This window comes from Erigeron canadensis, chromosome 4 (assembly GCF_010389155.1).
Source record: "Erigeron canadensis isolate Cc75 chromosome 4, C_canadensis_v1, whole genome shotgun sequence".
Taxonomy (NCBI): Eukaryota; Viridiplantae; Streptophyta; class Magnoliopsida; order Asterales; family Asteraceae; genus Erigeron; species Erigeron canadensis.
The window spans coordinates 36,791,692-36,818,779 of NC_057764.1; the positions used below are offsets into that span (position 1 = coordinate 36,791,692).

At 32.8% G+C, this 27,088-nt stretch overlaps 5 protein-coding genes and 1 non-coding gene across 7 annotated transcripts; 1 reads left to right on the forward strand and 5 right to left on the reverse strand.

Moving 5' to 3' along the window:
* Nucleotides 1-1,381: 1,381 nt before the first annotated feature.
* LOC122596277 (probable sodium/metabolite cotransporter BASS1, chloroplastic) lies at nucleotides 1,382-5,016 on the reverse strand. The gene is made up of 7 exons (XM_043768828.1): nucleotides 4,406-5,016; nucleotides 3,572-3,665; nucleotides 3,440-3,473; nucleotides 3,303-3,357; nucleotides 3,117-3,200; nucleotides 1,973-2,260; nucleotides 1,382-1,826 (listed from the first exon to the last, which is right to left on the reverse strand). Exons 1-7 carry the CDS (start codon nucleotides 4,925-4,927, stop codon nucleotides 1,662-1,664), a joined length of 1,242 nt encoding a protein of 413 aa, XP_043624763.1. The 5' UTR covers nucleotides 4,928-5,016; the 3' UTR covers nucleotides 1,382-1,661.
* A 1,092-nt stretch (nucleotides 5,017-6,108) lies between these two features.
* On the reverse strand, nucleotides 6,109-8,853 carry LOC122596664 (B-box zinc finger protein 22-like). The gene is made up of 3 exons (XM_043769283.1): nucleotides 8,454-8,853; nucleotides 7,340-7,747; nucleotides 6,109-6,783 (listed from the first exon to the last, which is right to left on the reverse strand). Exons 1-3 carry the CDS (start codon nucleotides 8,640-8,642, stop codon nucleotides 6,496-6,498), a joined length of 885 nt encoding a protein of 294 aa, XP_043625218.1. The 5' UTR covers nucleotides 8,643-8,853; the 3' UTR covers nucleotides 6,109-6,495.
* Nucleotides 8,854-12,606: 3,753 nt separating this feature from the next.
* LOC122597517 (protein trichome birefringence-like 42) lies at nucleotides 12,607-14,296 on the reverse strand. Its single transcript, XM_043770105.1, has 5 exons — nucleotides 14,037-14,296; nucleotides 13,747-13,915; nucleotides 13,450-13,625; nucleotides 12,970-13,128; nucleotides 12,607-12,898 (listed from the first exon to the last, which is right to left on the reverse strand). Exons 1-5 carry the CDS (start codon nucleotides 14,294-14,296, stop codon nucleotides 12,607-12,609), a joined length of 1,056 nt encoding a protein of 351 aa, XP_043626040.1.
* Nucleotides 14,297-14,877: 581 nt separating this feature from the next.
* On the reverse strand, nucleotides 14,878-15,039 carry LOC122598729. The gene has a single exon (XR_006323718.1). It is a non-coding gene; the product is annotated as a U1 spliceosomal RNA (small nuclear RNA).
* Nucleotides 15,040-15,353: 314 nt separating this feature from the next.
* On the reverse strand, nucleotides 15,354-18,536 carry LOC122597518 (protein trichome birefringence-like 41). Its single transcript, XM_043770106.1, has 5 exons — nucleotides 18,268-18,536; nucleotides 17,511-17,688; nucleotides 16,875-17,050; nucleotides 15,884-16,048; nucleotides 15,354-15,787 (listed from the first exon to the last, which is right to left on the reverse strand). The coding sequence occupies exons 1-5, from the start codon at nucleotides 18,534-18,536 to the stop codon at nucleotides 15,490-15,492; spliced, it is 1,086 nt and encodes a 361-aa protein (XP_043626041.1). The 3' UTR covers nucleotides 15,354-15,489.
* A 2,494-nt stretch (nucleotides 18,537-21,030) lies between these two features.
* LOC122596385 lies at nucleotides 21,031-25,156 on the forward strand. Of its 2 annotated transcripts, XM_043768952.1 has the most exons (8): nucleotides 21,037-21,371; nucleotides 22,478-22,618; nucleotides 22,826-22,918; nucleotides 23,296-23,422; nucleotides 23,783-23,892; nucleotides 24,037-24,117; nucleotides 24,362-24,441; nucleotides 24,747-25,156. In XM_043768952.1, the coding sequence occupies exons 1-8, from the start codon at nucleotides 21,057-21,059 to the stop codon at nucleotides 24,964-24,966; spliced, it is 1,167 nt and encodes a 388-aa protein (XP_043624887.1). In that variant the 5' UTR covers nucleotides 21,037-21,056; the 3' UTR covers nucleotides 24,967-25,156. The 2 variants fall into 2 exon arrangements, with proteins under 2 accessions (XP_043624888.1, XP_043624887.1); XM_043768953.1 differs by lacking the exon at nucleotides 24,747-25,156 and having other exon boundaries at nucleotides 21,031-21,371; nucleotides 24,362-24,445.
* Nucleotides 25,157-27,088: the final 1,932 nt, after the last annotated feature.

Genomic DNA, 27,088 nt, shown 5'->3' on the forward strand with positions numbered 1-27,088 from the left:
CTTCTTTGAAAATAGGTGGAGGATTTTCTACACCAAAAATATAGTTTTGTTTGCCGTCAAGTTGAAGTCAATTTTATATTTGGAGTTGGTTACAAAATTCTCAAAGTAGTGTATATTGATAATTTAGTACCTTGGTTAATAAACTGATGATAAATACGTACCATTACTTTTTATCTTATGAAGTATCAGTTAAATTTGTCATGTTCAAAAAAATCAGTTAAATTTGTTAAATTCTGAGTGTGCTTGGTGATCGCTTTCAAGGAATATCATATTAAACAGATAATAAACAAGATTTTTCCGTTTAAGTTAATCAGAGATTTTTAACTAGATATATGTGATTTTCGCGTTGTGGTCAGTTTGAAGCTTTTTTCTCACCACCTGTAGAGAAATTTGAATCAGATAACTCTTGTGAGAAATTAGGATCTCTGACACCATTGTGATATTATAACTCTGCGTATAACTATTTTTGTTAAATATATCATGTTTTCTCATATACGATATGTTTGACAATTCAAACAAATCTCTTAAGAATTTTTGATGAAAAACTATCGCATAATAGAATTATCAAACACTTGCTTTCAGTATTAAGCTCAAGCTTGATGAAATAATCACAATTTATTTTATTGTAGATATTTTAATAGGAAAAATTATGATGTTATTAGTAGCATCTAAGTTAGGTGATTTCAAAGATTGATAAAGGATTATATGTGTGTTTAAAATATAGAGGACTGGAAATAGACACCGTTTTATTAATTTGTCTAAGTAGCACTTAAATTAGATGTTACTAAAAATATACATGTTACTCCCATTTTAATATTTGTTATTTTGATACACTTTTGTATAGTTGTTTAACTAACTAGAGTTCTCAGCTTAAACTAAATACCAACTACAACTCGCAATATCACTAGAAAAGTAGAAAAGTTTTCGGAAAACATTTGCTCTTTGATATAATAAGAGCAAAAAAGATAAATTAAACTATCAAAGGGCCAATGTTGATTTTGAATGTAAAGATGAATGTTGTGTAGGGACTAGTGTCTCATTATAATCTTTTCGTATAGCAGTAGTCCTGTTCGATAGGGTGGCACTCGGATTTGAATTGGGGAAAAAGGAATTTCATTCTCCCGCCTTACCACTCAGTCATGCCGCCAAAACAATACACAATAGGGAAACAAGTTTCTTTTTCGGTTGGATTATAGTAAACTTAAGTTTATTGTACTGGACTACTGGCATCCCCTTTTTAATCCTTTTCCCAAATTTATATTCAACAGTTTCAACTAAATTTCAAATAATTACGAAGATGAGTCAATATGAAAGAAACATGAATATGTGATGGATTGTGAAAAGGTACCTGTACGGAAATACCATGTACGCATGTAGGATATATCATTGATAACGTAATTCACCTTGTTCAATAGTAGTCTCGATTGATACATTTAATACCAACTTGTTCAACAACAATACAAAAACACCTTGCCTACCCCTTGATTTGATCAAAGACGATTGGTACAGACTAGGCAGAATATGTTCTAATCAAAAAGAGAATTGTAAGGGATACATAAACAATATGGCGCCACAAAATTTCAATCAATGGTGACCTGATGGTAATACAAGAAGATGAGCAGCGCCTAATGAAAAACCAGATTATATAACAAGATTCACATTCATGGGTCACATTTCCCTTCCTGAGATTCAGGTTGAATTCGTCTCCAAAATCCTGCTAACGCACTCCCAAGGATCGAGTGACAAACACTAGAAACTGCACATGGTACTGCAGTCAAGGGATTTCCAAAGTGTTGTGTAGCAAGAACCACACCAAGCACCGAGTTCTGAAACAACACAATTCAAATGCATCAACAATTTAAACTGATATTGATGTATTTGCTTATCAGATATCTTCTATGAATGATGTGTCTAGCATAACTATTTTGTAATGTATATTTTAGTAGTTAACAGATGGCTCACAGTTACCTACCTGCATGCCAACCTCGATTGATATTGTTCTTGAAGAAGATACATCAATTCCAAGAACTCTTGAAAGAAGGTAACCGAAAAAGAATCCAGATATATGAAGGAGAACTGCAGCAAGTGCCACTTGTTGACCGGACATAAGGATTGCAGACGAGCTCTGAGCAATAGCATTCCCACAAAGTACAGCTACTGTTGCCACAGCAATCGGTGGCATCAATGGAGATACAAATTTCACAGCCCCTTTAAAATATTGGTTCATAAATGCACCCACCAACACAGGAAGCAGTACCACCTTACAATTTTTTGACAGGATATGAACAAATATAATCAGTTAGACTTATAGTACAGATTAAAAAAATTTACTCCTATCCCATGAGTCCAAGTTTTTATGTAAAATTACCGACTAACCCATTATCAACTTTGAAGACGATTAATGCTTTTATGGTACAAAGAATCCGTAAACTTTTGTGTTTAAACAAGGGAATATTACATACATGGCACATGGCCTAGAGGTGGCAATTTCGACCCATGCTCCATGCATAAATGAAAGTTAGATTGGGATTGTATTTTGCCTCAAATGTGTCGCCTCAAAATATATACCTAACGCGTCAAGTGAGTTGAAAGGCAACCTGCCTATTCCTAATCATACGCCCTCCTAAATCATATCCAAAGATTGAGATAACTACTTTACTAATATTGTCTGAAAAAAGTATTCATATGCCTAAAATAAGCCTAACAAAGAGATAGAGAAACATGGCAAAAACAAAGGTTAAGTTTTCAAAAAGAAAAATGCCTATACTATGTAACAGGAATTCAGTGTATTAGGAATCTGTTTAAGTAGATTTTTGGACTAGTGTATTATTACTCATATTGCATCTGTAACACAGAACTAACACATTAATTTTGTTATTCAAAAATAATAAATGGACAAAGAAAGGTTTGTGAGGGCAAACCCAACTTGGCTAGCCCATTTTGACCATATAAAATGACCTGGTTCGTCAAAACCCCTTTACCCCTTCACCGGTTACCCTACCCACCCAATTCACCACCTCTGAAAATAACCATAAAAAGTTGCTTGATATATGTCAAGTCACATGTTATTATCATAAGAAGGAAGGAGGGACTAATCTGTTCAATAGGAGTCTCACCTGCAGTGTGGACATAAGGAGTCCAATTGCATCTACTGCAACATATTGACCAGCTAATTTGGCAGTTAATAAAGGAGTCATAACCTGATTATAAAAAACTCAATAAGATATCACAGTTTATGCAAACTTTAGGTAAAACAGATCATATGTACACATGTACTAAAACAGCAATAGTTATGTACCAACCACGGCAGATACAGTGCTTGCAGCAGTCATCAAAACCGATAGGGCAACATTTCCGCTGGAGAAGTGCCAAAATATGAGTCAGTGATGACAAGTGAAAGGGGAAGCCACCTATACCACTTACATATAAAGCTACATACCGTGCAATGTAGGTCACAATGTTACTTGCGGTTCCTGAAATTAAACATGGAAAGTATGATGACTGAATCATGATGAGTATAAAACACATAGACGACAGAGTATAAGTAAATAAGCTAAAAGAGTGTAGTCACCCCCAGGACAGCAGCCAACCAATATCAATCCTGCGGCATAATACGATGGCAAATTTAAAATTCTACTGATGAAAAATGCTGATAATGGCATTACCTGCACCAGAACAACATTTAACTACTTCAACATTACAAAAAATTCATTGGTGAACACCACTATAACCATCCTGTGTTCTTTTGATGAAATTACACTATTCAATCTAGACATGTATAAGTTTAATATAGAAGATTACAATATCTGAAGACAAGTTCTGGATTTCTTAAGTGTCGTGTAGCTATTAACTGCATTACACTTCATTGCTAACATGACTGTTGATCATTTTGTCTACTTGAAATGTAAATAACTTGTAGCTTTTGGTGATGGAGATGCAGTCATTGCTGCCTCATGAAAACAAAAAATCACGAAACTAAATGGGGATCGTGCAGGTTCAACCCTACATGATTACAACACAACCAAAATAACTTCTGCCTTTACAACCTCATGATTTGTAGGCTAATGTATTATCAACTTTCTAAACAATACTACGATCAGACGATCAGTTTCACTTTGAAAACACGTAATTAACCTCAAGTATCAGATTTCTCATACTTCACTTAAAACTATAACATATGGTAGAAAAGGCAGCATTTTTAGAATCTCTTTAGTAAGTTGATCACAAAAAAGCATTATTATCTACGCTTAACGCACATCTTTAACTCTATAACATATACCCATTTTGGTCAAGAAAGCCTAAAGCTTGTTGTAACAGGCAAGCATTACAGCCCGAAAAACAGCCAACACAAACTACCATACTTAAAATATCAAAGTCTGCAACTAAGTTAAAGATAAGAGATTACCGAATACTGAAGAACGAAACCCGTAAACAACTCTTTAGGCATAGCTAAAGCCCCTTTCAGATCATCAAAAGTAAGTGTCATTCCCATTCCAAGCATAGTAAAAGTAATCCCCATCATAGTCCATTTGGGCTGAACCCAATTATACGAATTCGGTCTAACTAAACCTATCAAACAACCCAAAGCAACCCATATCGGAAACGCAGTCGATATCCCTTCTCCTACCACTTCCACTAAACCCCTAAAACCCCCATTATTATCATTTTTCTTTTTATTTTCACCAAATTCACTATTTTCCTCAAATGCACTCAAGGTGTTCGACGAATTGCCGCAGAGAAGTGGGGGTAGAAAATAATGGGTTTTGTAACTGGGTCTGTGGTGATATGTGATGGGCTTCGTGGGGAGTGAAGTGAGAGGGGTGAGATTTGAAATGGGGTTTAAATGTGAGGATGAAAAGTGTAAATTTGTTTTGTAGTGTAGTGAAGTTATTATATGATGATTGGATGAAAGTGATGAAGACTGCATAGTGCGTGTGTGTGTGTGTGTTTCGGAAGTGATGATGAAAGAAATTATGACGGAAATGTCACTGCCGGAGATGGTGAGTGTGCATTGAAATTAACTAGGAGTGGAATAATTTTACTTATTTTAAAAAATTAAAATTACAAAAATATCCTTGTGGTTTATCAAATGTTACAGATTTTATCTCTACCTTTCATACACTACGATTTCATCCTTATCTTTTTGAAACCTCATCAATAGTTTTGGTGCAAAGTTGCAAACATTGACTTTTTGACAAAAATTAATGATTTTTGAATTACAGTAAAAGTGTGGACGGATGTCAAAAATGATAAAAACGAAATTTATGAAACATATGGGACGATTTTTGTGATTAACTCTTATATATATTTTTCATTAATAATTTTAAAATTTTTATTTTATAATTAAAGGTTATAACATGTAACATATTATAAATTAAGTTAGTAAATGAATAAAATAATTATAAAAATATTAAAGTTTGAGTAAATAATTTTAAGAAAAAAATAAATATACATTTATTTGAAAGGAATAAAGTATTATGAAAATAATCAGCATATTATCAACGCAATATAACGGGATTAAATGTTTGGATTTATAAATATCGTGTCAACTTGTATGGATATACTCAATCTCTCTCTCTCGATTGAAGTTCTTCAAGTTACATTGAATTATTTTAGAAATACCAACACTATCCTTATAAAATATGATTTTAAAGTTTTTAATCTGAGAAATTTCTGCCACACACTATTATCCTTAAACCCAATCATCAATTATTCAACTTTCATAAGTTGTTAATCTTTAATGGCATTTCACACGTTGTTTACCCTCCATGGCAATTTAGTTATGAAATATATTCCACAGGCATACCCAAATATCAATTTGATATAATTGGTTGGAGGTTCAAAATGCTTGTTACAATGGGAGGTTCAAAATGTTTTTCAATATACTCCAAAGATTCTTCAAAACAATTTGTAATGATCATTTGGAATGGCAATTTGCTTATCAATATGTTCCACCAAACGAATTGAATTTCGGTGAGATACATTGAAGCCATTTGTTAGCATGTTGTCGAGGTAAATCAATGTGCTCAATTAGAGATGGCCTACATATGTTAGGTTAAATTTGTTTGATACTTTATACAAGTAAAAAAATAAAACCCCTCAGAAGGCTATATAATTCATAGTTAAGATGATTATAAATCCTTCAAGTTGAACCCAACACAACAATAACATGTCCAGAAACACTTTCCAAACAAAAGTTACTATCTTTTGTTCCAACTAAAAAAACGTAAGCTATGGACTCTTCTAACAAGTCTAATACAGTCTGCCACTAACCCAAACAAACTAAATAAACGCACAAATTAGATCACTACAACTTGACTGTAGAGCCTAAACTTTCAAAACACATCTCAAAAGCTGCAATATCTTCGACGATTATTTGAACCCAAACGGGTTATGTATGACCCCCCATATGGGATGCACTTGGGGGCGTGCCTCTTGTATAAACATCTAACATTTGTAGTTAGCATTCTTCAATAACACGGTCATGGAGAAACGTTAGAAGTGTCGCCTCCTTTTTAAGGTTTGTTGAGATTGGTTGTAGCTTGACATAGGAGAGTAGCATACATCAGGAACGAAAGCAGCTGTGTCGACCATCTGATGATAATTATGATAATGGTGACCTTTTGACCAATTGAGTCCTGAAGCGGTCGGCGGTGAAGGTACTTCTGGGACTGCCCAAGATGAAGCAGGAACCTGACCCAAATAATCGTCGGCATCCAATTCAACCTCCAATGCCCTTAGTATTGAGGAGCAATCAGAGTCTCCCACTTTATTGCTGTCGGTCTGATAGACATACATGCAAAAAGACCATCATTTCAGCTTGTTTAGTTAATTGTGACGAATATTGAACACGAACCCAACCCATTCAATAACCAGCTTAGTCATGTCGGCCCATACTAGATCAAAAGGTACAAAACAAATGTACAAGATGAGAATCTGAATACCATCAATGAACGCCTTAAAATTAAGGCGGAAGTACAAAGAACTACAAAAATACTTTCAAAATAAACAATAAGTAAAATGTGATTAACTTAATAAAACATAAGGTGGTTGCAACTTTTGGTTAACCACCATAAAGTTAAGCTACAATTGAAAACACCCAACTATTTCATTGCTAGTATTAAATGGGTTGACGGGTTGTAAACGATTACAAAAGACAATCTCAAGCTAGCTGACCTTTTTATTAAGTGTGCAGTTAATTAGTTTATAACTTAAACCCTTTTAAAGCCCCAACCCAACCATGTCTACTTTGGCGTTGTGACGGAAATTGTCACCCCCAGGACAACTACTGTTAAAGATACACTTTTAATTAATATAAAAGTGCCATACATTTATATACCTTGGATGAATAATCTTCGATGTAGTCATAATTCTGATTAAGATCAGCCAATCCGAAAAACTCATCAAACTGCCAGTGTTGGATACTTGGTGCCGAAGAACCACCACCGTGTGGCAACTTAGGGGACACAAAGTCACCAATTCCAGCAGCAGCAGCTGCTTGGATAGACATAGTAGAACTATTAGTAGGTGGAGAAACGGTATCGGGCACTTCTATATTAGTAGTAGCATAATTATTATCAGAAGGGAGGGTGTCCGATGCAGCAGGGGTTTGAGGCCCGATTTTAACACCAGTAAGTAGAAAACGTTGGTGGGATGAAACAAGGGTGTTGAGGGTATGAATGGCAACATCACATTTTCTGCAGAGTAACGCCCTGTCTTCCAAACAAAAAAAGTAGCCATCTGCTTCCTGCAAGATACTGTATATATTAATTCATGACAATTAACAAGGTAATAAACTTAACTACTCGTATTATTAACTATATTAAATCTAACAAATAGTTGTTTTCAGTTTTCACGTACGTACAAGAAGTCAATTAACCACATTTATACGGTGTATTAAACTATCAAAATAAATACTAATATTAAGGAGGTGTTTTGTGTCGTATTTACAAATTAAATATATTTTGTGTTTTCAAAACAAATCAGGTAAGCAAATAATCACTTTTCCTGTTTTCCATCCAAACACTTTTTTTTTTATTATCAGTATTTTACAAACATAATAATCAACTAATCATTTTAAAACGTAATCTCACACACCCTCTAATTATTACTAATTTTTCCTTTTATTTAAATAAAAAAATAATAAATAAAAAAGTCAAATGAGTTACCGACCTACTAATAATACGGAGTAATAATTAAAATTAATAATTCAGTCCTTATTAAGAAATAGATATTTGTAAGTATTCATCCCTTTTAAATAAAATAAAACACACCCTGCAGCAATTTAATTAGTTCCATTATCTTTAACCAATTATTATCTTATTTTTGTTTTTTATTTAGTCAAAAAGTAAAATTAATACAACGTATGTCGTAGCAATAATCTTTATCCAAATCAAAATATAGGAATTAAACAAACCAAAAATCTGTATGTATATGTATAGATGGATGAATACCTGACAAATATCACACTTAGGCAATAAGTGATTATTGGCGGAGGTAGAAAGAGCAACTCTTTGATGCTTAGTAGCCAGCTTATTGGCCGCATGCACTTTCTCATCACACCTCTTGCATAACGCCGCGTCGTCTGCAAAACAAAACACCGTGGCTTCCGCCTTCTCACATACGTTACACTGGATCTTCATCTCTACAATGATATTCTGCTTCACTACCTAATACTACTATGTTACACTACTATATATCTATAACACTTTACTTAATTATTACAAAAATACTATTCAAAAGAGAAAGAAAATCTTTTTAGCTAGAGAATATTTTTTTTTAATCTTAATTTGTATATAGGGTTTAAGATGTTGAGATTTGGGGTGTAATATGTGGATATATATATATATAGGGGATTTTTTTTATTTTTGTGTAGTATGGATAACTTTCATGGTTTTCTCTTTAAAAAAAAAAGACGAAAATAGAAAGTTTTAGAATTGGGTGATATTTTATTTTGGTGATGAGTTTGATGTGGACACGTCGGCGATTAGTTATGTGAATCATGGGCTTAGCTGGCTTTTCTACGCGCGCTTATAGTGTCAACCTTTCTCCTAGTGGAAAGTTTCCAAGATACTACGGAGTATATATTTTTTTTTCAATTTAATAGTATTAGTAATAGTAACTGATAGATAGATGTTATACACTTATTGTATACTTGCAGAAATTAAGGATATACTAGATTTTGTACCCCAGCGTTGCCCTGAGAAAAATAACGACACATAAAATGTCGTGACAAAAGGTAAAAAAAAAATAAAAGTATAAAAAATAAATAAAACAAAGCTTTATTCGAAAAGTAAAAGGACGATAAGTTTAGTAAGTTTATGCGATACAAATTAAAGAAATTAAAGTTTTCGTGACAAAAGTCGGAAAGGTGAAAGTTAAAAACTAAATAAAACAAAACTTTGGTTCGAATGTAACAGTGAAAAGTAAAAGAATTAAAGTTATATGACAAAAAAGTAAAAAAGGTTAAAACTTGTAATGAGAGAGCCAAAAAATTACTGGTTGACAAAAGTTAAAAGGACAAAGTTATGTGATAAAAAGTAAGATAATGAAACTTTCATGACAAAAGTTAAAAAAATAAAACTAAAAAAATAAATAAAAGAAAACTTTCGTGTGAAAAGTAAAAGAAATGAAAGTTATATAAAATAAAGTATAAGAGCAAAAACTTAGAAATTAAAAGAATAAAACTTTCGTGATAAAAGTTAAAAAGATGAAAGCTTAAACTAAATAAAATAAAACTTTTGTGCAAAAAGTAAAATAAGTAAACTTATGTGACAAAAACAGTAAAAAGTTTTTAAAATAAAAGACACTTAAAAGGCACGTGGGTCCCACCCAAAGCAATACTCCGTGAAAGAAGTTTGAAAGAAAAACTTAGAAGGTATGTGGGCCCCACTAAAATTAATAAAAAAAGAAGATTGAGAGATGGCACGAAGAATAACGCACGACTTTTAATTATATATATAGAATTTGATATAAACTTTTTAAGAGTTTTTCAGAATTTTTAGTTTTTGTGTTATTTTTTTAAAAATGTTTAAAATTTTGGTTAGATGTAAGTTTTTTTTACAAGTGAATTTTTAACTCAGACGCGTATGATGTGTGCTAATTGCACAACGAAAGGTTTTCGCACTAAGCGGATCTTAAATAGTCTTTCTCACCATACCACCTACTTAATTGGAAAATACCGTCGAGGAGAACCTACCAAGGCTCGAACTCGAGACCTTGGAGTAAAATCCTCCGGGGCCTCACATAGCAGGTTTAGTGAAACACCTCTGGCCACTAGGGTTTAACCCAGTTGTTGTTTAGATGTAAGTAGCTTTAGCTTTTATTTGAAAGAGAAAACTCTAAAATGAAACGCTACTTAAAGTGACATTTCAGGAGGTTTAGCTTTTTGATGAAGTTTGTAATCTTTAAAAGTTACACAAACCTCTTGAAGTTGCAGATACAACTGCCATACCAAACAATTAAAAAAATAAAAGTTCTAGCTTACTGTTCCAAATAAAAACTACAACTACAAGCTACAACTAATTTTACCAAACATAGTTAAAGTGTGATATCTCAAATATTACGAGTAGTAACCAAGAAGCAAGAATAGTCACTTTTTTAGAACTAAATGTGCAAACTAAGATGTCAAATTAAGACTGTCAAATTATGAACTAATGATTGAATGAATAAGAAAGAAAAGCATATATCATTTTTTTAAAAGGCAGAAAAAGAATAAATATCTTTCGAGTAGTAGAGCTGTCAAGTGTAATGGGGCATGTTGCAACTTGATAAAATGTTGGATATTTTCATCATAACTTGCGAGTCCAAGAATGCACCAAGTAAAGCCCGCCCACACTTGCTAAAATATCATATAGAGATAGAGTGTCAAGGGGATCCAATTCCACACACATTTTTAACTTCAAATATCTTATCATACGCGCTTCAAAATATATATATATACCCTACTAAAAAATCATCTTACTAAACAAAATGACAATTATTATAAGTCTATAGTATAGGCACCATTAGCGCATCTTGTATTATTTACGTATTCAAGCAAAATACATTCCTTCACGTATACTGCTAGATTTATTTGACATAAATATCCAAAACTTTAAGGAATTAGTTTCCTAGAATGTAACTATCTTTGACCGAATGTCTATAGTAGGAAAAAACTAAAGTTATGTGTATTGTATGTAAGCAACTTCAAAAAAATGTTTATTGTATGTAAGAAAACATACGTGGCAACCATATACAGGTGTCACTTGTCAGATTGTAATTGGTTGAAACGAAATTCTTACATACAATAAACATTATTTCAAAGTTGTTTACATATAGCTTTAGTTATTTCCTACTATAAACATTCGTTCAAAGTTTCTTACATTCGAGGGAACTAACCCCAAACTTTAACTAGAATGTGGGAGTATAAAGATTGGGATTTGTGGAACTTAGAATCAGTTTTTGTTTGCATGTTCTGGGAATCACAGGAAGTTGTAATGCATACACTTTATACTTTATAGGTCATATTTATGAAAGTGACTGTTTTGGGCCTGTATTTTTTTAAAAGGGTTAAAGGCCTAAAATGATAACGTATTTTTCGGTTTGTATATAGTTGCACCATATATTTATTTATTGAACTTTGAAATTTCACAAGTATGGTAGTTTTGAACAGATTCTAGCGAATTTCAGGCAAAACTTTGTTTTTCCGACCACAATCTTCAATTTTTTATGGCAAACACCTTTACATCTTATTTTCCACTGTTTTTTTGTCTTGTTTTAGGTACAACCAATGTCAATGATAATAACAGCCATATACATGCTTAAAAATTGTACATTGTATATTAAAAACCGTTTCCTGAATTTTCTAACAGTCCTGAATTTTCTAACAGCAAGGTACAAATATTTATGCACTCAATTAATTTTTACTGACAACCCTTAGCTGTCATTAACAAAACCCTATTAAAAATTGTACATTACATGCTTTATGATTCTTTTTATCATCATTGTCCGTGGAAAGTTAAAGATCATAAGTTATGATTCATCATCTTTTTTATCATTATTTATCATTCATAACCCACCTTATTTGGGTTAGGAGTAGATCATGGAAGGCATTTGATCTAAGTGGTGTCTTATAACATTTCGGGTCCGGATTTTGTCTGGTTGTACTTATGTTTTATATTGTATCGGGTGTTCTATTAACTCGGTGACCATTGTATGCTAGTTACTTGCTAGCTTATATTGTTCATGAAAATTTTGTTGGTCGTTAAAAAAAAAAAAAAAAAAAGATTAAGCAAATTTGATGTTTGTAAATAGTGAAAAAGGAGTTAATAAAATTTGGCACCAGGGAAAATAAACTTTGCCTGAAAATGGTTAAATTAGATAAGAAGTGCCATACTTGTATAAATTCTAAGTTGTATATTGGTTAATAAAAATACACCGTGCAACTGCATACAAACCAAAAAGTATGTTGCATTTTAGCACTGTTATCTAATATGTTATGGGTTATATATGGATTGCATAGTTATCATATTATGTAAGAATGAATATGGACATATGCTGAAGTTGTTTGCTAATTCTATGATCTAAAGTTTTAAACTGCCATTTATTGATGCTTAGTAACTAGAACTAATACTTGAGCAAAATCGTGTACAAGATTTGATTCCAAGTATCAGGAACACCAGCAAGACACCAATGGCTGCAGTCTAGCATTCCACCTGCATACTTAGATGGGTGCCCATCTTTTCGTAACTGGGTCAGTAGTGTTATATCCAACAAATAAGCTGGACTTCTCATTTTTGTAATCACATTTTTCACCACTTGTTCTGCTGGATGTCTCTTCCCGGGATAGCTAAATCCTTCTATAGGCTGAGTTTGCCCGTTACAGTTCTCTACACCCAATGCCCCCCAATCCTTGCCACTATTTAAGACAATTAGTATATCAGTTAGAACCACATGATGAAACTTTTTTCTGTAGTAGGATGCGCTTACTCGTAATGAACAGCAGATATCCCTTGGAAAAAGACTCGGGTTTTCTTAGGATTCGTGTTGGAATCAACCCATCTAGCCCATGTAGTCAGCGCGATCTTGTAAGCATCCATAATAGCCATGTCTTTGTATAGCTTTTCACCAACTCGATAGTAGTCCCATCTGCAACCATAGGTACTACTTAATGAATCTGTTTAAGGAACATCCACAATATAGTAGAGGTGACAAAATGGGCGGATCAGGTAAAAGGTCAACTGCAACAAAAACTCGTACAAGAGTCTTATTTCCCTAATCTAGCTTTTTGATATATAAAATGTTAAGAAGTATACAATTTAGCGACTTTCAACCCGTTCATCCCATTTTCTTCAATATTTTTTCAAACCCTAATGACCTCTTATAGATATAGCATACCCCGAATCAACCCATTTAAAAGTCAGTCAGTCAAAACTGCAACATTTACATTTGTTTAGCTACAAACCGTACGTTTTATATGCTCCGCTGTGAACCCACCAATGATAGCTATTAAAGATCAAGATATCTGCTTCTTCCCATCTCCCCCCTCTGCTGATTGAGTCCAACTTCAAAACTCGTCCGTTTTCTTCCATCACCATGTCTACAAGGAACCCGTTTTTCTGATACATTATGGAAACACCATGATCCTTCAATCACAGAAATCAAAACATTTAGATGAAAAAGCTGGAAACCCATTTCCCAAAAAGGTATAACTTTATTTTTAGTTTATTGTATTTAGTAGTCTAATGCTTGGAAATGAAGACTCACATAAAAGAAATAAGTATATGATCCTTGAGGTGTGTAATTGCGGCTGTAACGTCGACCAGGATGGTAAAGCATGCATGCTAGTGACTGAGCCTGGTTCGAACTTAACGAGTCCCCTACAAACATTATCTTTTTACCTTTGTATCTCCTTAGAAAATCTTCACCATTGAATCTATATAAATTTCAAAACGAATTTTAGCTTACATACTTTGGTCATTCCTAACCTAACCAAGAATTATACTAACATTTTATCACATATTTTTAACAAAAATGTGAAGGAAAAAAGAAAGGACCTTAAAAGGGAGCAACCGTGCGGCTGCCAAGTGAAGTTGAGATACATGCTATCGGGTCTACCATTTCCCTGGCAGTTCAGGCCCGGGTTTACAAACGGGCATTCTGACCCCTTATACATGGGGTATGAACCCGTTTCATCCCATACCCACCTCCCTCTGAATAAATTGCAACTTCTTTCGTCCCCATAAACACCGCTAACTTCCCTTGTTAGTACATAAACAAGAAGAAAACACACAGTCCACACACTCATTTTCAACATGAACTAAACCGGACTCAGACTTTTTATGATGTGTTTTGGGTAGTTGGACAATGTGCATTTTGTGTCCTTCACTCTAGAACAACTTTTCTCCTTTACTAGTTTATCTACTATGGAGTAGAACCATGTTTGGTGCAATATTGGTAAAATTCATTGTACAACTGAACATTCTTAATAAGTTGAACGGCTTCAAACTGATCTGACAACCCCCCTCCCAAAAAAAAAAAGTTCGGAATATGGTGAAGTAACTCGACTTTCTCCACAAGGTTGTACATAATCGGAATCAAATTATAGTCATGATACATAGGTATGAATTCATATGCCTAAACATGCATAATTAACCAACCACTGACACATTAATTCGACTCCCTCTTTCCTCATCTCCCACTTTCAATATTGCCATTTGTTTTTTCATGTGTATTCAAAACCAAGTGATCATGAAAAGTGCACTGGTCGGTTAGGAATTTTTCTACCGTGGCTAGTATTTGGGCTACTAATCATGAAAACTTCATACAGAACAACAAACGACAGTTTTAACTCTTTAAATAGATAACTTGAATAAATTAAGAAAACTTAGACTCGCATTAGGGGCTGCGCGAACGCAAGCCCCCGCTTCCAAATATTATGATGTAGGTTCAGCCACTTGGACCGACCTTACACCAGACAGCCCTCCTAAGTGCAATGGAAGGCCCTGGTCTAGGCCACAGACCTTGTTGATCGCCCATAGACCCCATCCAGGTAAGTACGTAATCCTTCGCCCTATTTTCCTTTTTATAATACTTTCCCTGCCTTTTACTTTCTAATCATAACCGATGTGGGACAACTTTTAAATGCTCCCTCTAGTTTTCTTTTTCTAATAACTCATCGAATATTGTATTCTTGCAAAAAGTAATAATCTTAATGTGAATCCCATACAATGCTATGTTTTTTTTGCCATACAAATAAACAGAGTTCGATTTAAACAAACCTTATCGTGTGTATAAAGATGATTAATGGCTCGAGGCATCACATTATATGACATATTCACTAATTAAATTATGTCTACATCATATATGTATGATTATTAAAACTAATCGTATAACTTATATGGAGATATATCTGCACTATCTTTATTAAGATTACAAACACAAACATCGTATCTTATCTAACTATTTTCTATATAACAATCCAACAACTAACTATTGTTGCTTCAATTTTTATAACATAAGAATATTGTAGAGTAAAATATTCCAAGTATCAGGAACTCCGGCTAGGCACCAATGACTGCAATCCTTCCCAGATTTCTTGTCAAGCCCGTACGTTGATGGATGCCCATCTTTTCGCATAGACGAGAGGTTAGTTATGTCCAACAAAGTCACTGGTTTTTTGATGGTTTTCAATTCATATTTCAAAACCTCGAGTGCGGCGGAAGGTGTTCCGGTGTAGGTGGAGCCAGGAATTGGTACTTTCTGTCCTATGCAAGCTTGTGCGAGTGGTTCCCCCCAATTTGTGCCGCTATCATATATCATGATAAATGTTGTTAGTATTTTTTATCTAAGAATGGTTAAATGGGAAAAAAAAAAAAAAGGTATCTAATTAGTAGTTACTTACTTGTAATGAGTAGGTGAAATCCCTTGAAAGAAAACTTTAGACTTAAGTGGATCAATATTGGCATCAACCCATCGACCCCATGTATCAATAGCCTTCCCGAAAGCAACTAGACGATCCATGTCTCCTTCTTTATACACTTTATTTCCCTCTTGTATATAGTCAAATCTACATTATCAGCATCATCTTTATTAATTACTACTTTTTAGTTCTTCGACTTCATATAGGATATAGTCAAATCTTCAATCCAAATAATACATGTGTATGCATATGTGTGTATCTATAATATTTGTACATATTACAAATTGCATATATATATATATATATATATGAGAAAGATAATTTGAGACCAACTAAAAAAAGTCTAAAAAAGGACCATTGATTTTCGTAACTTAAAAAAAAAATCATGTGTGAGTACTTACACATGTGTAAGTTACTTATATATATATATACTCCTTCCATTCCACCATAATTGTTACATTATAAATATTTAAAGTCTTGATTTGTTAACTTTGACCATATATATATTTTTTTATTGTTATATAACTTTTGATGAAATTTATACCAAATAAAAATATATCTAGAACTCAATCAAAACGTATAACTTTTATCAATTATTATATAACACAAACAAATATAATTAAAGTCAAAGTTGATAAATAAAGACTTTTAATATTCAAAACAAGACACTGCCAATGGGACGGAGGGTATATATATAAACGTATAACTTATGTACATGACTAATGGAGAGAAACCCCAATGATACCGTAACAATTTGACTAAATTGACGTACAAATTAATGAAGAGTGCATGTCACATGTTTAAAATTTGATACAGGTAAGTAAAAGAGATTACAATTTATAATCCATGTATAAAAATTGTGACCAACCAGTCATGAAATCTATATATATGCAGTCGATGTATGAAGCCAAAGTTCCCACCTTTATTTTTTTTATAACATATATTTGAAGCAGATAAAGAAACAAGGACATACGGTTGTTTAGGGCCCTTTCGGGTCCACCAGTGCCACGTGTTAAAGATAAGATAATCAACATCCAACCAGAGGTTGCCATTTGTAATTGAATCCAATTTCAACACCTTTCCGGTTTTTGCCTTGACAACATCTACCAAATATAAGCTATGATGGTATATGACTTTCACTCCATAACCCTGAAAATTTACAAAGACGCATGTTTCTATCAGATACAATTGGATTTGTATGAATCATGTTATATATTCATTAGCTAGCTAGCTAGCTAGGTTCTATTAGTACTATTTTTTGTTGACACAATAGCTAGCCATATGCAAGTTCCCACATCAATTACAAGTACATTATCAATATGCAACAATATTTTTTGCAAGTTATGAGGGGTTAAATATTGACAATAGCAATAATATAAAAAAGGAAAATTAATAATGATATTTGTAAGCTAGAGTTGTCATTAGAATCTTATTATATGCATATTAGTACTTTAATCATCACTTAACAAAGTATAAATTTTAATGCATTTAAATAGTTTATAATATTAACAGAAAGACTCTGACTAACACAACTCTATAAATAATTCTAATTCACACAAGAAATACTAAAATTAAGTTGAATAGCAAAAATTTAACAAATTGGATATACCGTAAAGGTGTAAGTGGTCATGCCCTTGGCTGCAGAGAGATTAACATCATAACTTTCAGAAGGTACTGATGAATGGATCATACATAATAATGATAGCCAATGATTTTTGCTCAATGAGTCTCCCACAAACATTATAGTCTTGCCCCTTAGTTTCTCCAAAAAGTTGCGTCCGTCAAATCTATATATATATAAAGAAATAAGTATCAGATATACCATAATGCATTAACGAAAAGATAATCTAGACAAAATATATAGTAATGAAGTTACTTTTTAGAGATATATATAAGTGTGGGTATAGCTAGAAAAGAAAAAACAAAGACTGGTAGTTATGAAATGGGCCAAAAACATGCGTAAACTGTTTTAGTGTCACATGACAAGAGTTTGTAAAGTCATTATATTGCTACATTTTCTTACAAAGAAAGATAGTTTGATAGAAAGTTTGTTGCATAATGACATCCGATCCTTTTACTATAATAAACTACGTACCTTTTTCAACAAGAAAAACTCAAGATGCTTAGCTTAAATTTTTAAAGACATATAGTACGTATAGTTATAACTATTTATTTGTTCTTAATTAGTAATCAAATTTAACATAAATTTTAAAGACACATAGTACGTATAGTTATAACTATTTTGTTATATTTTAAAGACATATATATAGTCGTATTCGTATAGTTATAACTATTTTGTTCTTAGTAATCAAATTTAACATAAATTTATCAAGAATATTTAATCACTTAAGTTTATATATATATACCTTGATAACGAGCAACCATGAGCTGGTTGCCATCGATATTGCAGGTAGAGTTGATCGGGGCGCCCATTTTCAACACAATCGAACTCTTTGCCAACGAAAGGGCAGATACTTGCATTGTAGAGTGGATACGACGGATCCACCACCCAACTGCCCTCAAACATATTACAACTAATCTTTTCTGTTTCTCCATTGACATACACTAGAAGACTATTATTAGAGAGTAGAAAAAGAAACAACAATAGACAACGTTGGCTAACTTTAAAACCCATTTTCATTATATATCATGCAGAGAGAGAGAGAGAGAGAGAGAGAGATGCTAGCTCTTTGTATTTTTGCCAACGAATATGATGGAGGTAGCTAGGTATTTATAGGGTAGTGTTTACACATATTTGTAATTCTTTGTATTGTATAAACTTTTAAAGACACTTGCATTTATCATATATCTAATTGATTTTATTGCCTTGTACATTTATTCATTGTATCCTTTATGGTTTCTTCACACCGCATAACTTGGATGGAGATTTTAATTTTAGGTTATTTAATTAGGAGGATTAATTACTTCTCATTATTAAATAAAAAAAATAAGATCCGCCACGCCTAAGCAAGTTTTTAACACTAGTAGGCCTGGTATAGTGATTTATGATTTCTGAAAGTTGAGGACCTGAAATTTTGTTTACCCTAAACTTTTTTACCCTAAATTAGGTTGAAGCATAATATTTTTGGTTATTGGTGCCTAGTATTAAAAACATATATATAAATTTATGTAGAAAAACTTGGTAGTGAGTGGGGTGGTGACCCAGAGCCTCCTAGTTATTTCAATCCGCCATTGGTGAGAAAACGTATTCTAAGATTGTCTGAGAAGCACTCTTTACCACCATTTATTTTTTCTTCTCCCTCATAACAACTTGTCATGGCATGACTACTAGCAAGACTGAACCTCCATTCCATACTATACCCGAGCTATATTAAGAAACATCCCCGATCGAGCTCGTTGTCTACATTCTTACCGGCCATATTCATAATTGGCAACCATGGACCCCTCAAGCTTATCCTTTGCCAAGTCACCCAAAATTTACACTCTCTTCGTCCCATTAAAAGTGTTCAATTTTAAATTTTCAAAGTCTTTCTTTTATAAATTTGATCTTAATTATACGAGTATTTGTTTGTGTTATATAATACTTGATAAAAATCATATGAATTGATTAAGTTATAGCTATATTTCTATTCATATAACTTTCATCGAATATTATATAACACAATTAAAAATATCTAAGATCAAATTAATGAAACAAAGACTTTAAATATTCGAAATAAAACACATATAAGGGACTGAGGGAGTATCATATTAACAAATGCATTTGCTACCTTTTTGACATAAAAATAAAATTCATTAATGCTATCAGTGTCGGCTTAAACTTTTTAGTGACTTTAAACGAATTAATTTTGGAGGCCTGGTTCAATAAGAATTTAAAATACAAATTTAAGTATGCAAAGAATTGAATTAAAAAAAAAAACTCAAAGTTATTTTGTTGAGCTATATTAAATCACTAAAAGTCTTACTATAATGAATTATAGAATAATACTAGCCTAAAGTACAAACAATATGCTTATTATATAAAACTTTGAGGCCCTAAATATTTGATGGCCCAAAACAATAACTTAGCCCTATAAAACTATTGAGCCACCCAAAAATGCTACATATAAAACAACAATAATATAATATAACCAGTTGCTTAAAGTAAAAAAAAAAAAAAATTCAATAAAATGCAATCTAAATAGTAACAAAAATTCCATTAAAGACTAATCTAATTATCTGTACAAATAAATAAGATGATATGTAAATACTTACCAATGAATAAGATGAACATCTATTAAAAAGTTTCTTTAAAAATAAAACTTGTTCATAAATTTCACAAAAAATAAATAAATTCATACATACACATTGTCACATAATTGTAAAATCTATCTCACGAAAATCTGTAAGGTTATTGTGAAAGAACATCACCTTTATAGACTTCATTACGACTAAGGGGTGTTTGGTAGGGTCACTTTCTTAGTTTGGTAGCATTTAAGAGTGAAAACAAAACAAATGAATAAAAATCCAAACAAATGAATAAAAATCCATTTTTTAGGGGTGTTTGGTATGATGGAATGGAAAGAGGAGAAAGAGAATGGGAAAGACTTCCCTTGTTTGTTTACGACGAAGAAAGAGAATGAGAAAGGAGAAGAAGGAATCAATTTCATTCTCTCCTTGTAGAGAATGTGTGAGAATAGAAAAAAAAAAAAAAATTTTTGAAAATGTTATATGTAATAAATGTATTATTATTTAAAATTTTATTTTTTATATATATATTAATTCTCTGTGTGTACCAAACAATGGAATCCATTCTCTTTCCAAATACTCATTCTCTTTCTTACTATTTCCATTCTCTATGATTCTTTCCTACCAAGCACCCCTAAGTTTATTCTCATTCACATCATTTCCATTCTTAATTGTCATTCCATTCTTCACAATTCACTTGTACCAAACCCTAAAACACTACAATTTAACTTATAAGAAGCAACACAGAATTATCATTATTTTATAGTTAATTGTAAAATTGGTTTATGTGGTTTGTATATCTTTGCAATGGGGTTCCTTTTTAACTTTTTTTTTTATAAAGGTGTCCCAATTTTGACTATTTTTCTCAAATTTGATCCTTTTTGACCGATCGGTTACTAATTGGGCCTTAGGCTTACAAGTTACAACAAGGCGTTTGATAAACCCAAAATTTACCAAAAAAGCAACCATGTTTACCTATACCGCAACATTGAAGGCCTCAGTCACATTATTCAAATGCTCAAAACATACTCGCTTACACGCAATGGCTGCGCCACCAACAACCACCCTCTCCTCCGGCGCCCTCTCCATTGACACGTCTTCCCCAACAGGAAACTTCATCAATGAAACAAGACCCACCTCCATTAGCCTACAAGAATGGCAGGCCTGGGGTACGAATTCCCCAATACCAAAACAAGTGGCAAAAATTGTTGATGAAATGATTCTCTTGGAGAAAGAAAGTGATGCCCAGATGAAATTTGGAGGCCTTGGTGGTAAACTCAAGGTCTCAACCCTCTTCTTTTTCTTTTCTTTTTTTTTTTTTAATTTTTCAAAGAAAAGTTTTGATTTTTATAAATATTGGTTTAGTTTTGATTGATGGGTAGTCATTTAATCTTATCTTAGAAACAATATTTATAAAAATCAAAGTAAAGTTTTGATTTTTTTTATAAATATTAGTTTGGTTTTGATTGATGGGTAGTCATTTAATCTTATCTTAGAAACAATATTTATAAAAATCAAAGTAAAATTTTGATTTTTTATAAATATTAGTTTGGTTTTGATTGATGGGTAGTCATTTAATCTTATCATTAGAAACAATATTTATAAAAATCAAGGTAAAGTTTTGATTTTTATAAATATTAGTTTAGTAGTTACTTTGATTACAATTCTCTGATTATATTGGTCAATATTATCTGATTTGGAGAAACAATTGTTGCACTGAAACTATAATGTAAAATTAAATTTATGTCATACGCCTTAGATTGTATTTGGATGTGCATGTTGAAATCGACAATGCAATATTCAAGAATCAGGATACGATATTCAGGTGTACAGAGGGCTGGCTGTATAGATAACTAATACGATAATAATGTAGTTAGATGTTCGACAACTTTCGAATTCAGAAGAATAGATGACTAATCAATAGAGGCCTTTTTGCGAAACAATAAAAGAACGTTAGGGTGAAATTCCATTAAATAATGTTACAAGAAAGTGCATGTAACTTTATTTTATCCTGATAATAAAGTGGGTCCAAGACTAATGGTTCATTAGTGACGCATTGGGATATTGTAAGGGATTAGTGGTTGGTTAGTCGTTGGTTAGTGGTTGGAGAGGGTTTCTGATGTGGCGCTGACAAGGACTGGTTATTGATGAATGATGAATGGGGCACTGTGAGGGCTTTAAAAAGTTTGCTGCAGTTGGTACGAAGTTGATTATTCAAAACCAATCATTTGACCCTAATTCAACGGATAATCAAGTCACAACAGTTAAATACCCCATTTCATAACTCACATCTAAGTACTTACTTACTTTACATAAATTTTCATTGTTATTCACTTATTCTTCACAAACCTATTGCAATTTCATATCTATAACTATACTAGTATTCAGGGGGACTTTAGGACGCAAGAAGAGAAGAAGCACAGATCAAAGTATAGGGCTTTAGATGATTCGGAACAAAAGCTCCAGTTTTTTTCATCTAGACAAATAGCATGCCGTTTACTTGGAAGCCGAGGTTATCTGTGCCAAAAGGTATGACATGCCATTTTCCGGTTTCTAACACTAGGTAGTTGATTAGACAAATATGTTTTCTGACAATCTACATGTTTAAATCTTGCTTTCCTTCTTTCTTGACTGACAGCAATTCCACTGCGGCAAAAATATGTTAATACAACAATACTGTTTGTAATATAATTTCACACAATTATGGTTTTCAGATATTAATTTATATTTTCACAGTGTTGGCTTCCTCTTGAAGATTGCATGTGTTCAAGCGTTGTTCCTTCCTCTCTTTGGCATCGGATTCGGTTTTGGCTATATATGCACCCTAAGGTATATAAACATTGGACTAGAGATGGTAAGATGGGTGGGTTGGGTAACGGATAAAATTTGGGTTATTCATTGGTATGGCTTGGGTTGACACGAGACACTCACTTGCTTTTCATTCCAAAAAGTAACTATTCTAATTGAAATATATGATTACTAAAACCATATTATCTAATAATCTGATCTTTTAAATAATGTTTTGGAAGGTCCTATGTCTGAAAAGCATTAAGCAAATCTTATGGATTCTATACGTTTTACTCATTAGCGATAAAACATAACCTGTCAATGTATTCATATGTTAATGTGTTAAAACTGTCACCATTACTATTGACCATTCTCGTCACTAGTGTTTTAGTCAATTGACATTATATTCTTTTATGTAGGATTTTTTGAGGCAAAACAACACGGGGAAGTTATTATGGCAAGTATTTGGAATTGATGCAGCCACATTATGCATATTTGGCATTGTTGAACATGAAGAAATTATGTGGAAGGCGTTGATGCATTCAGGTTGGTCCTATCTGATGTTACTGTATGCTCCATCATATCAAAAGGCAACCGTTATCCTTCTTCAAAAACTTTTATGCTAAATATACCCATTTCCATGATAATCGCTAAAGATAATCTTTATTACGAGTATCTTTTTGAATATCATTATAGATCTATTGATGCTCTTGACTTGGTTCACAAAATACCTTAATTTCATCTTAATTACAGTGTCAGTTTATGCACTTGAAAAAATTATTCAAACATTTTGAACTTACATATTGCTCGTTATTGTTGTTACACATAAGTCGGTGCTATTGGTCTTAGAGTATTTAAGCTATTTTAATGGGATTGAACTTTTGACGTGTTATGAAACATTTTCAGGGAGAAACAATATTTGGTGCCTTTATCCAAATAAGAATGCACCTACACAGTCTGTAGAGGATAGCTTTGCTGAATTTAAGTTAAATAATCTTCTCTCAGAATCATGCCAGGTACTTTGCTTTCATCTTTTTGGTTCAGTGCTGTAGCTTTTTGGTCAATTGGAGTCTAATTTCACAGGCGTCTTAACTATCCACAAGCAACTAAGCTTCCTATTGTCATATGTTAACCGAGGTGGTGCTTGATTATTTCTATAGTGCGATGCGAGTGAAACCTTGAACTTTATCTTGATTGATGGTACATGGAGCAATTCGGCAGCAATGTTTAGGCGTTTGAAGGTAAAAACTAAAAAGACTGCTATTTGCTTACAGCATTTATCGTCATTCTTGATTGATAGGTTATTCTCTTTTCCTCCATATCAAATAGGCAAGACTCATTATCACTTTTGTTTAAAATGACTTTTGTTTATAACGGAAAATTAGTGCGACTGATAATTATTCATTCATCTTTTTTATACCATATCTTGTCAAGCATATGCTATATTCAGCGGTTTGAGGAAGTAATAATTTCTTATATTTGCAGGAGCGAGCAGATTTAGTGTGGGGAGAGGATTTACCTTGTATATCACTCACCACAGGTGCATCGGCAATGCATAAACTCCGGTAAGACCTGTTTCAGTTACAGGTGACAAGTTTGACCCGTGGACATTTCACTGCTCAATTTGGGTCAAACGGAAAAAAATAAACATATAAAAGGCGAAAAGGGAAAAGTTTTGAAAGTTTTTCAAATGTGTATATTCATATGAAACCAAAAAATGTGACTTAAACCCATATGCACTCATTACCGGATCTTCCCATTTTGCCATATATCCAGTTTCCATCTTTGAATACCTTCAATAAGCCCACTAGCTTGGTGCAATAGTGTGCGCCATTGTTAGCCTAACTTGGGATATTTTATATGTGGGCAGGCCTCAACCGTCATGGGACCGAACGTGTACAGCAGCAGCTGCCATTGGGCTACTAGACGAGCTACATCTTGTTTCTCAATTTAACTCATTAGGGTTGGAAAAACAGGCAGAAGCAGTTGAGAATAGTGTCGATGTGTTATTGGCCTCCCTCACCGCTCGAAGGGTTCGTATGGGTCGTTCTATCACTCGTACACAAAGACACCATAATGATTTCTGTTAGGATCTTGTTGCAGTTTCATTTTTGCATAAACACGAGTTACTGACTAATTAGTGCCTCTTTACAAAGAAATCATTTTTGCGTACACAGACACCATAATGATTTCTGTTAGCATCTTGTTGCAATTTCATTTTTGCGTAAACACGAGTTATGACTAATTAGTGCCTCTTTATAAAGAAATCATTGCAATTAAGATGAGCTTTTATCTATCCACCCAACCTTCGGAGTTTCACCCTTATCCCGTATGTCTTCAGTCCTTTAACTTTGTGTGATTAACTGTAATGAATTTTTTTCTAACTATTGTTTAATACTAGTGAAAGTACTCGCCCGTTGTGACGGTACCTCTTAAAAATTCAATTTGTGGCGGTACCAGCCCGTTGTGACGGTACCTCTTAAAAATTCAATTTGTGGCGGTACCAGCCCGTTGTGGCTGCAATTTGTGTCAATTTGATTTTGATTTCAAACGTTGTAGCTGATATGGTGGTCGGAAGTGGGTTGTAACACCGGTTGTGCGCTATGTAGCCATTTAGACCTATTATTAAGGGCCACTACTTTGACAATATTTAAAAACAAAACCAAAACATGCACATGACTACGTGAAACTTATTATTTATTTTTTTTAAAATTAACTTTTATTTACACATCTTCAAATCGACAGGTGAAAATATTACAAGCAATACAAGATTACAATATATCAAATAAGTACGTGAGACTTATTCCTAAAACAACTTTATATGAACTTTGAGCTCAACTGCTCAAGCAGTTAATCATTCTTTATCAGTATACCAACTAAATATTCGGAACGAAAAATGTTTCCAAACCACTACCATTTAAGATAAGTGAAATATATATCAATATATTTAGGATAATAATAAATCAATTTAATTTGTATGCCTAATAATAAACCTAATTATAGGATGATTACAAGTGAAGAAATCAGAGAGCAAGATTATAAGATAAAATTAGTAGAATCCATATGTCAAATTTCTAAGGTTTTAGGTTGATTTTTAGACATATGAGGTAAGTTGATTAATCATTTTTCATAAATCTATCTATTTTTTTCTATACAACTGTCTCTAACTTTTTTTAGACATAAATTAGATTTGAAAGTTGTATTATTTCCGCTGTCATGCAAAGAATCAATGTTTCTAAATTTCTCCGTATATATCTATACTTCTATACTACTATATAAAAACTATAAGTCCATGTTGAAAGTTTACAAAATGGGACATGCGAATTGACCAAAATTCCCTTGATGAATTAAATCGCCATCAACAATTAATTAATATTAAATTACACCATTAGTACATTATATTATAAAATATCTCTACTAAACCACTTTAAATCAAATACCTTTACCTACATCAGTTAATGCCGCCACCACCATCACAATCCGTCTCCGCCATCACACCACCGTCATCGCTGGCTCGCCGCCGCATTGCGCGGGTACCATGCTCATATGGTTTAATAACTATATTAACACGATTAATGAACTAAAACTTGTATCGTATTTAGTCGCGGTTGTTTAATAGGTTAGTAGTGTTATATGCATATTACAATGGTTCAAAACTGCATAGCAAAACGAAAAAGATACGTTAATATAACCACCAAATTATTAACCTCAAGTAAAACTTCTTGGTAATCAACACATTGCGAGTACAGAAGGTTTAGGTAAAGGATGATCCGTCGTTGTCTTATGATCAATATTAGATTGTGTAGTAACAACCATAAATATAACTTCAAGTACGACGCTTGCAAGAGCGAAAGAAGCACCGGCCCCAAAAACACCAGGTTTCACAACGTTGCATTCATAATAATTTTCAAGATCTTCTTGATAGATTATTTTGTGGCCTTGATTTATGATCATCACCAAACCAACAATGTATAATATCAATGCAACAAAGGATGCCAACCTACATATATATATATATAAACACTTGTTAGTTAGTCGAACACCTAGCTTGTTTCCATGTGTTTAAACATATAATTAGTCAATTAGATATGGGATTTATTAGCTCAACTGGAAACCATCAAAATCATTTATTTAATTTCAAAGGTCATTTTTTTTTATTCATAAATGACCATTGATACAACAAAAAAAATTAACATTTTAATTAATTTGAAA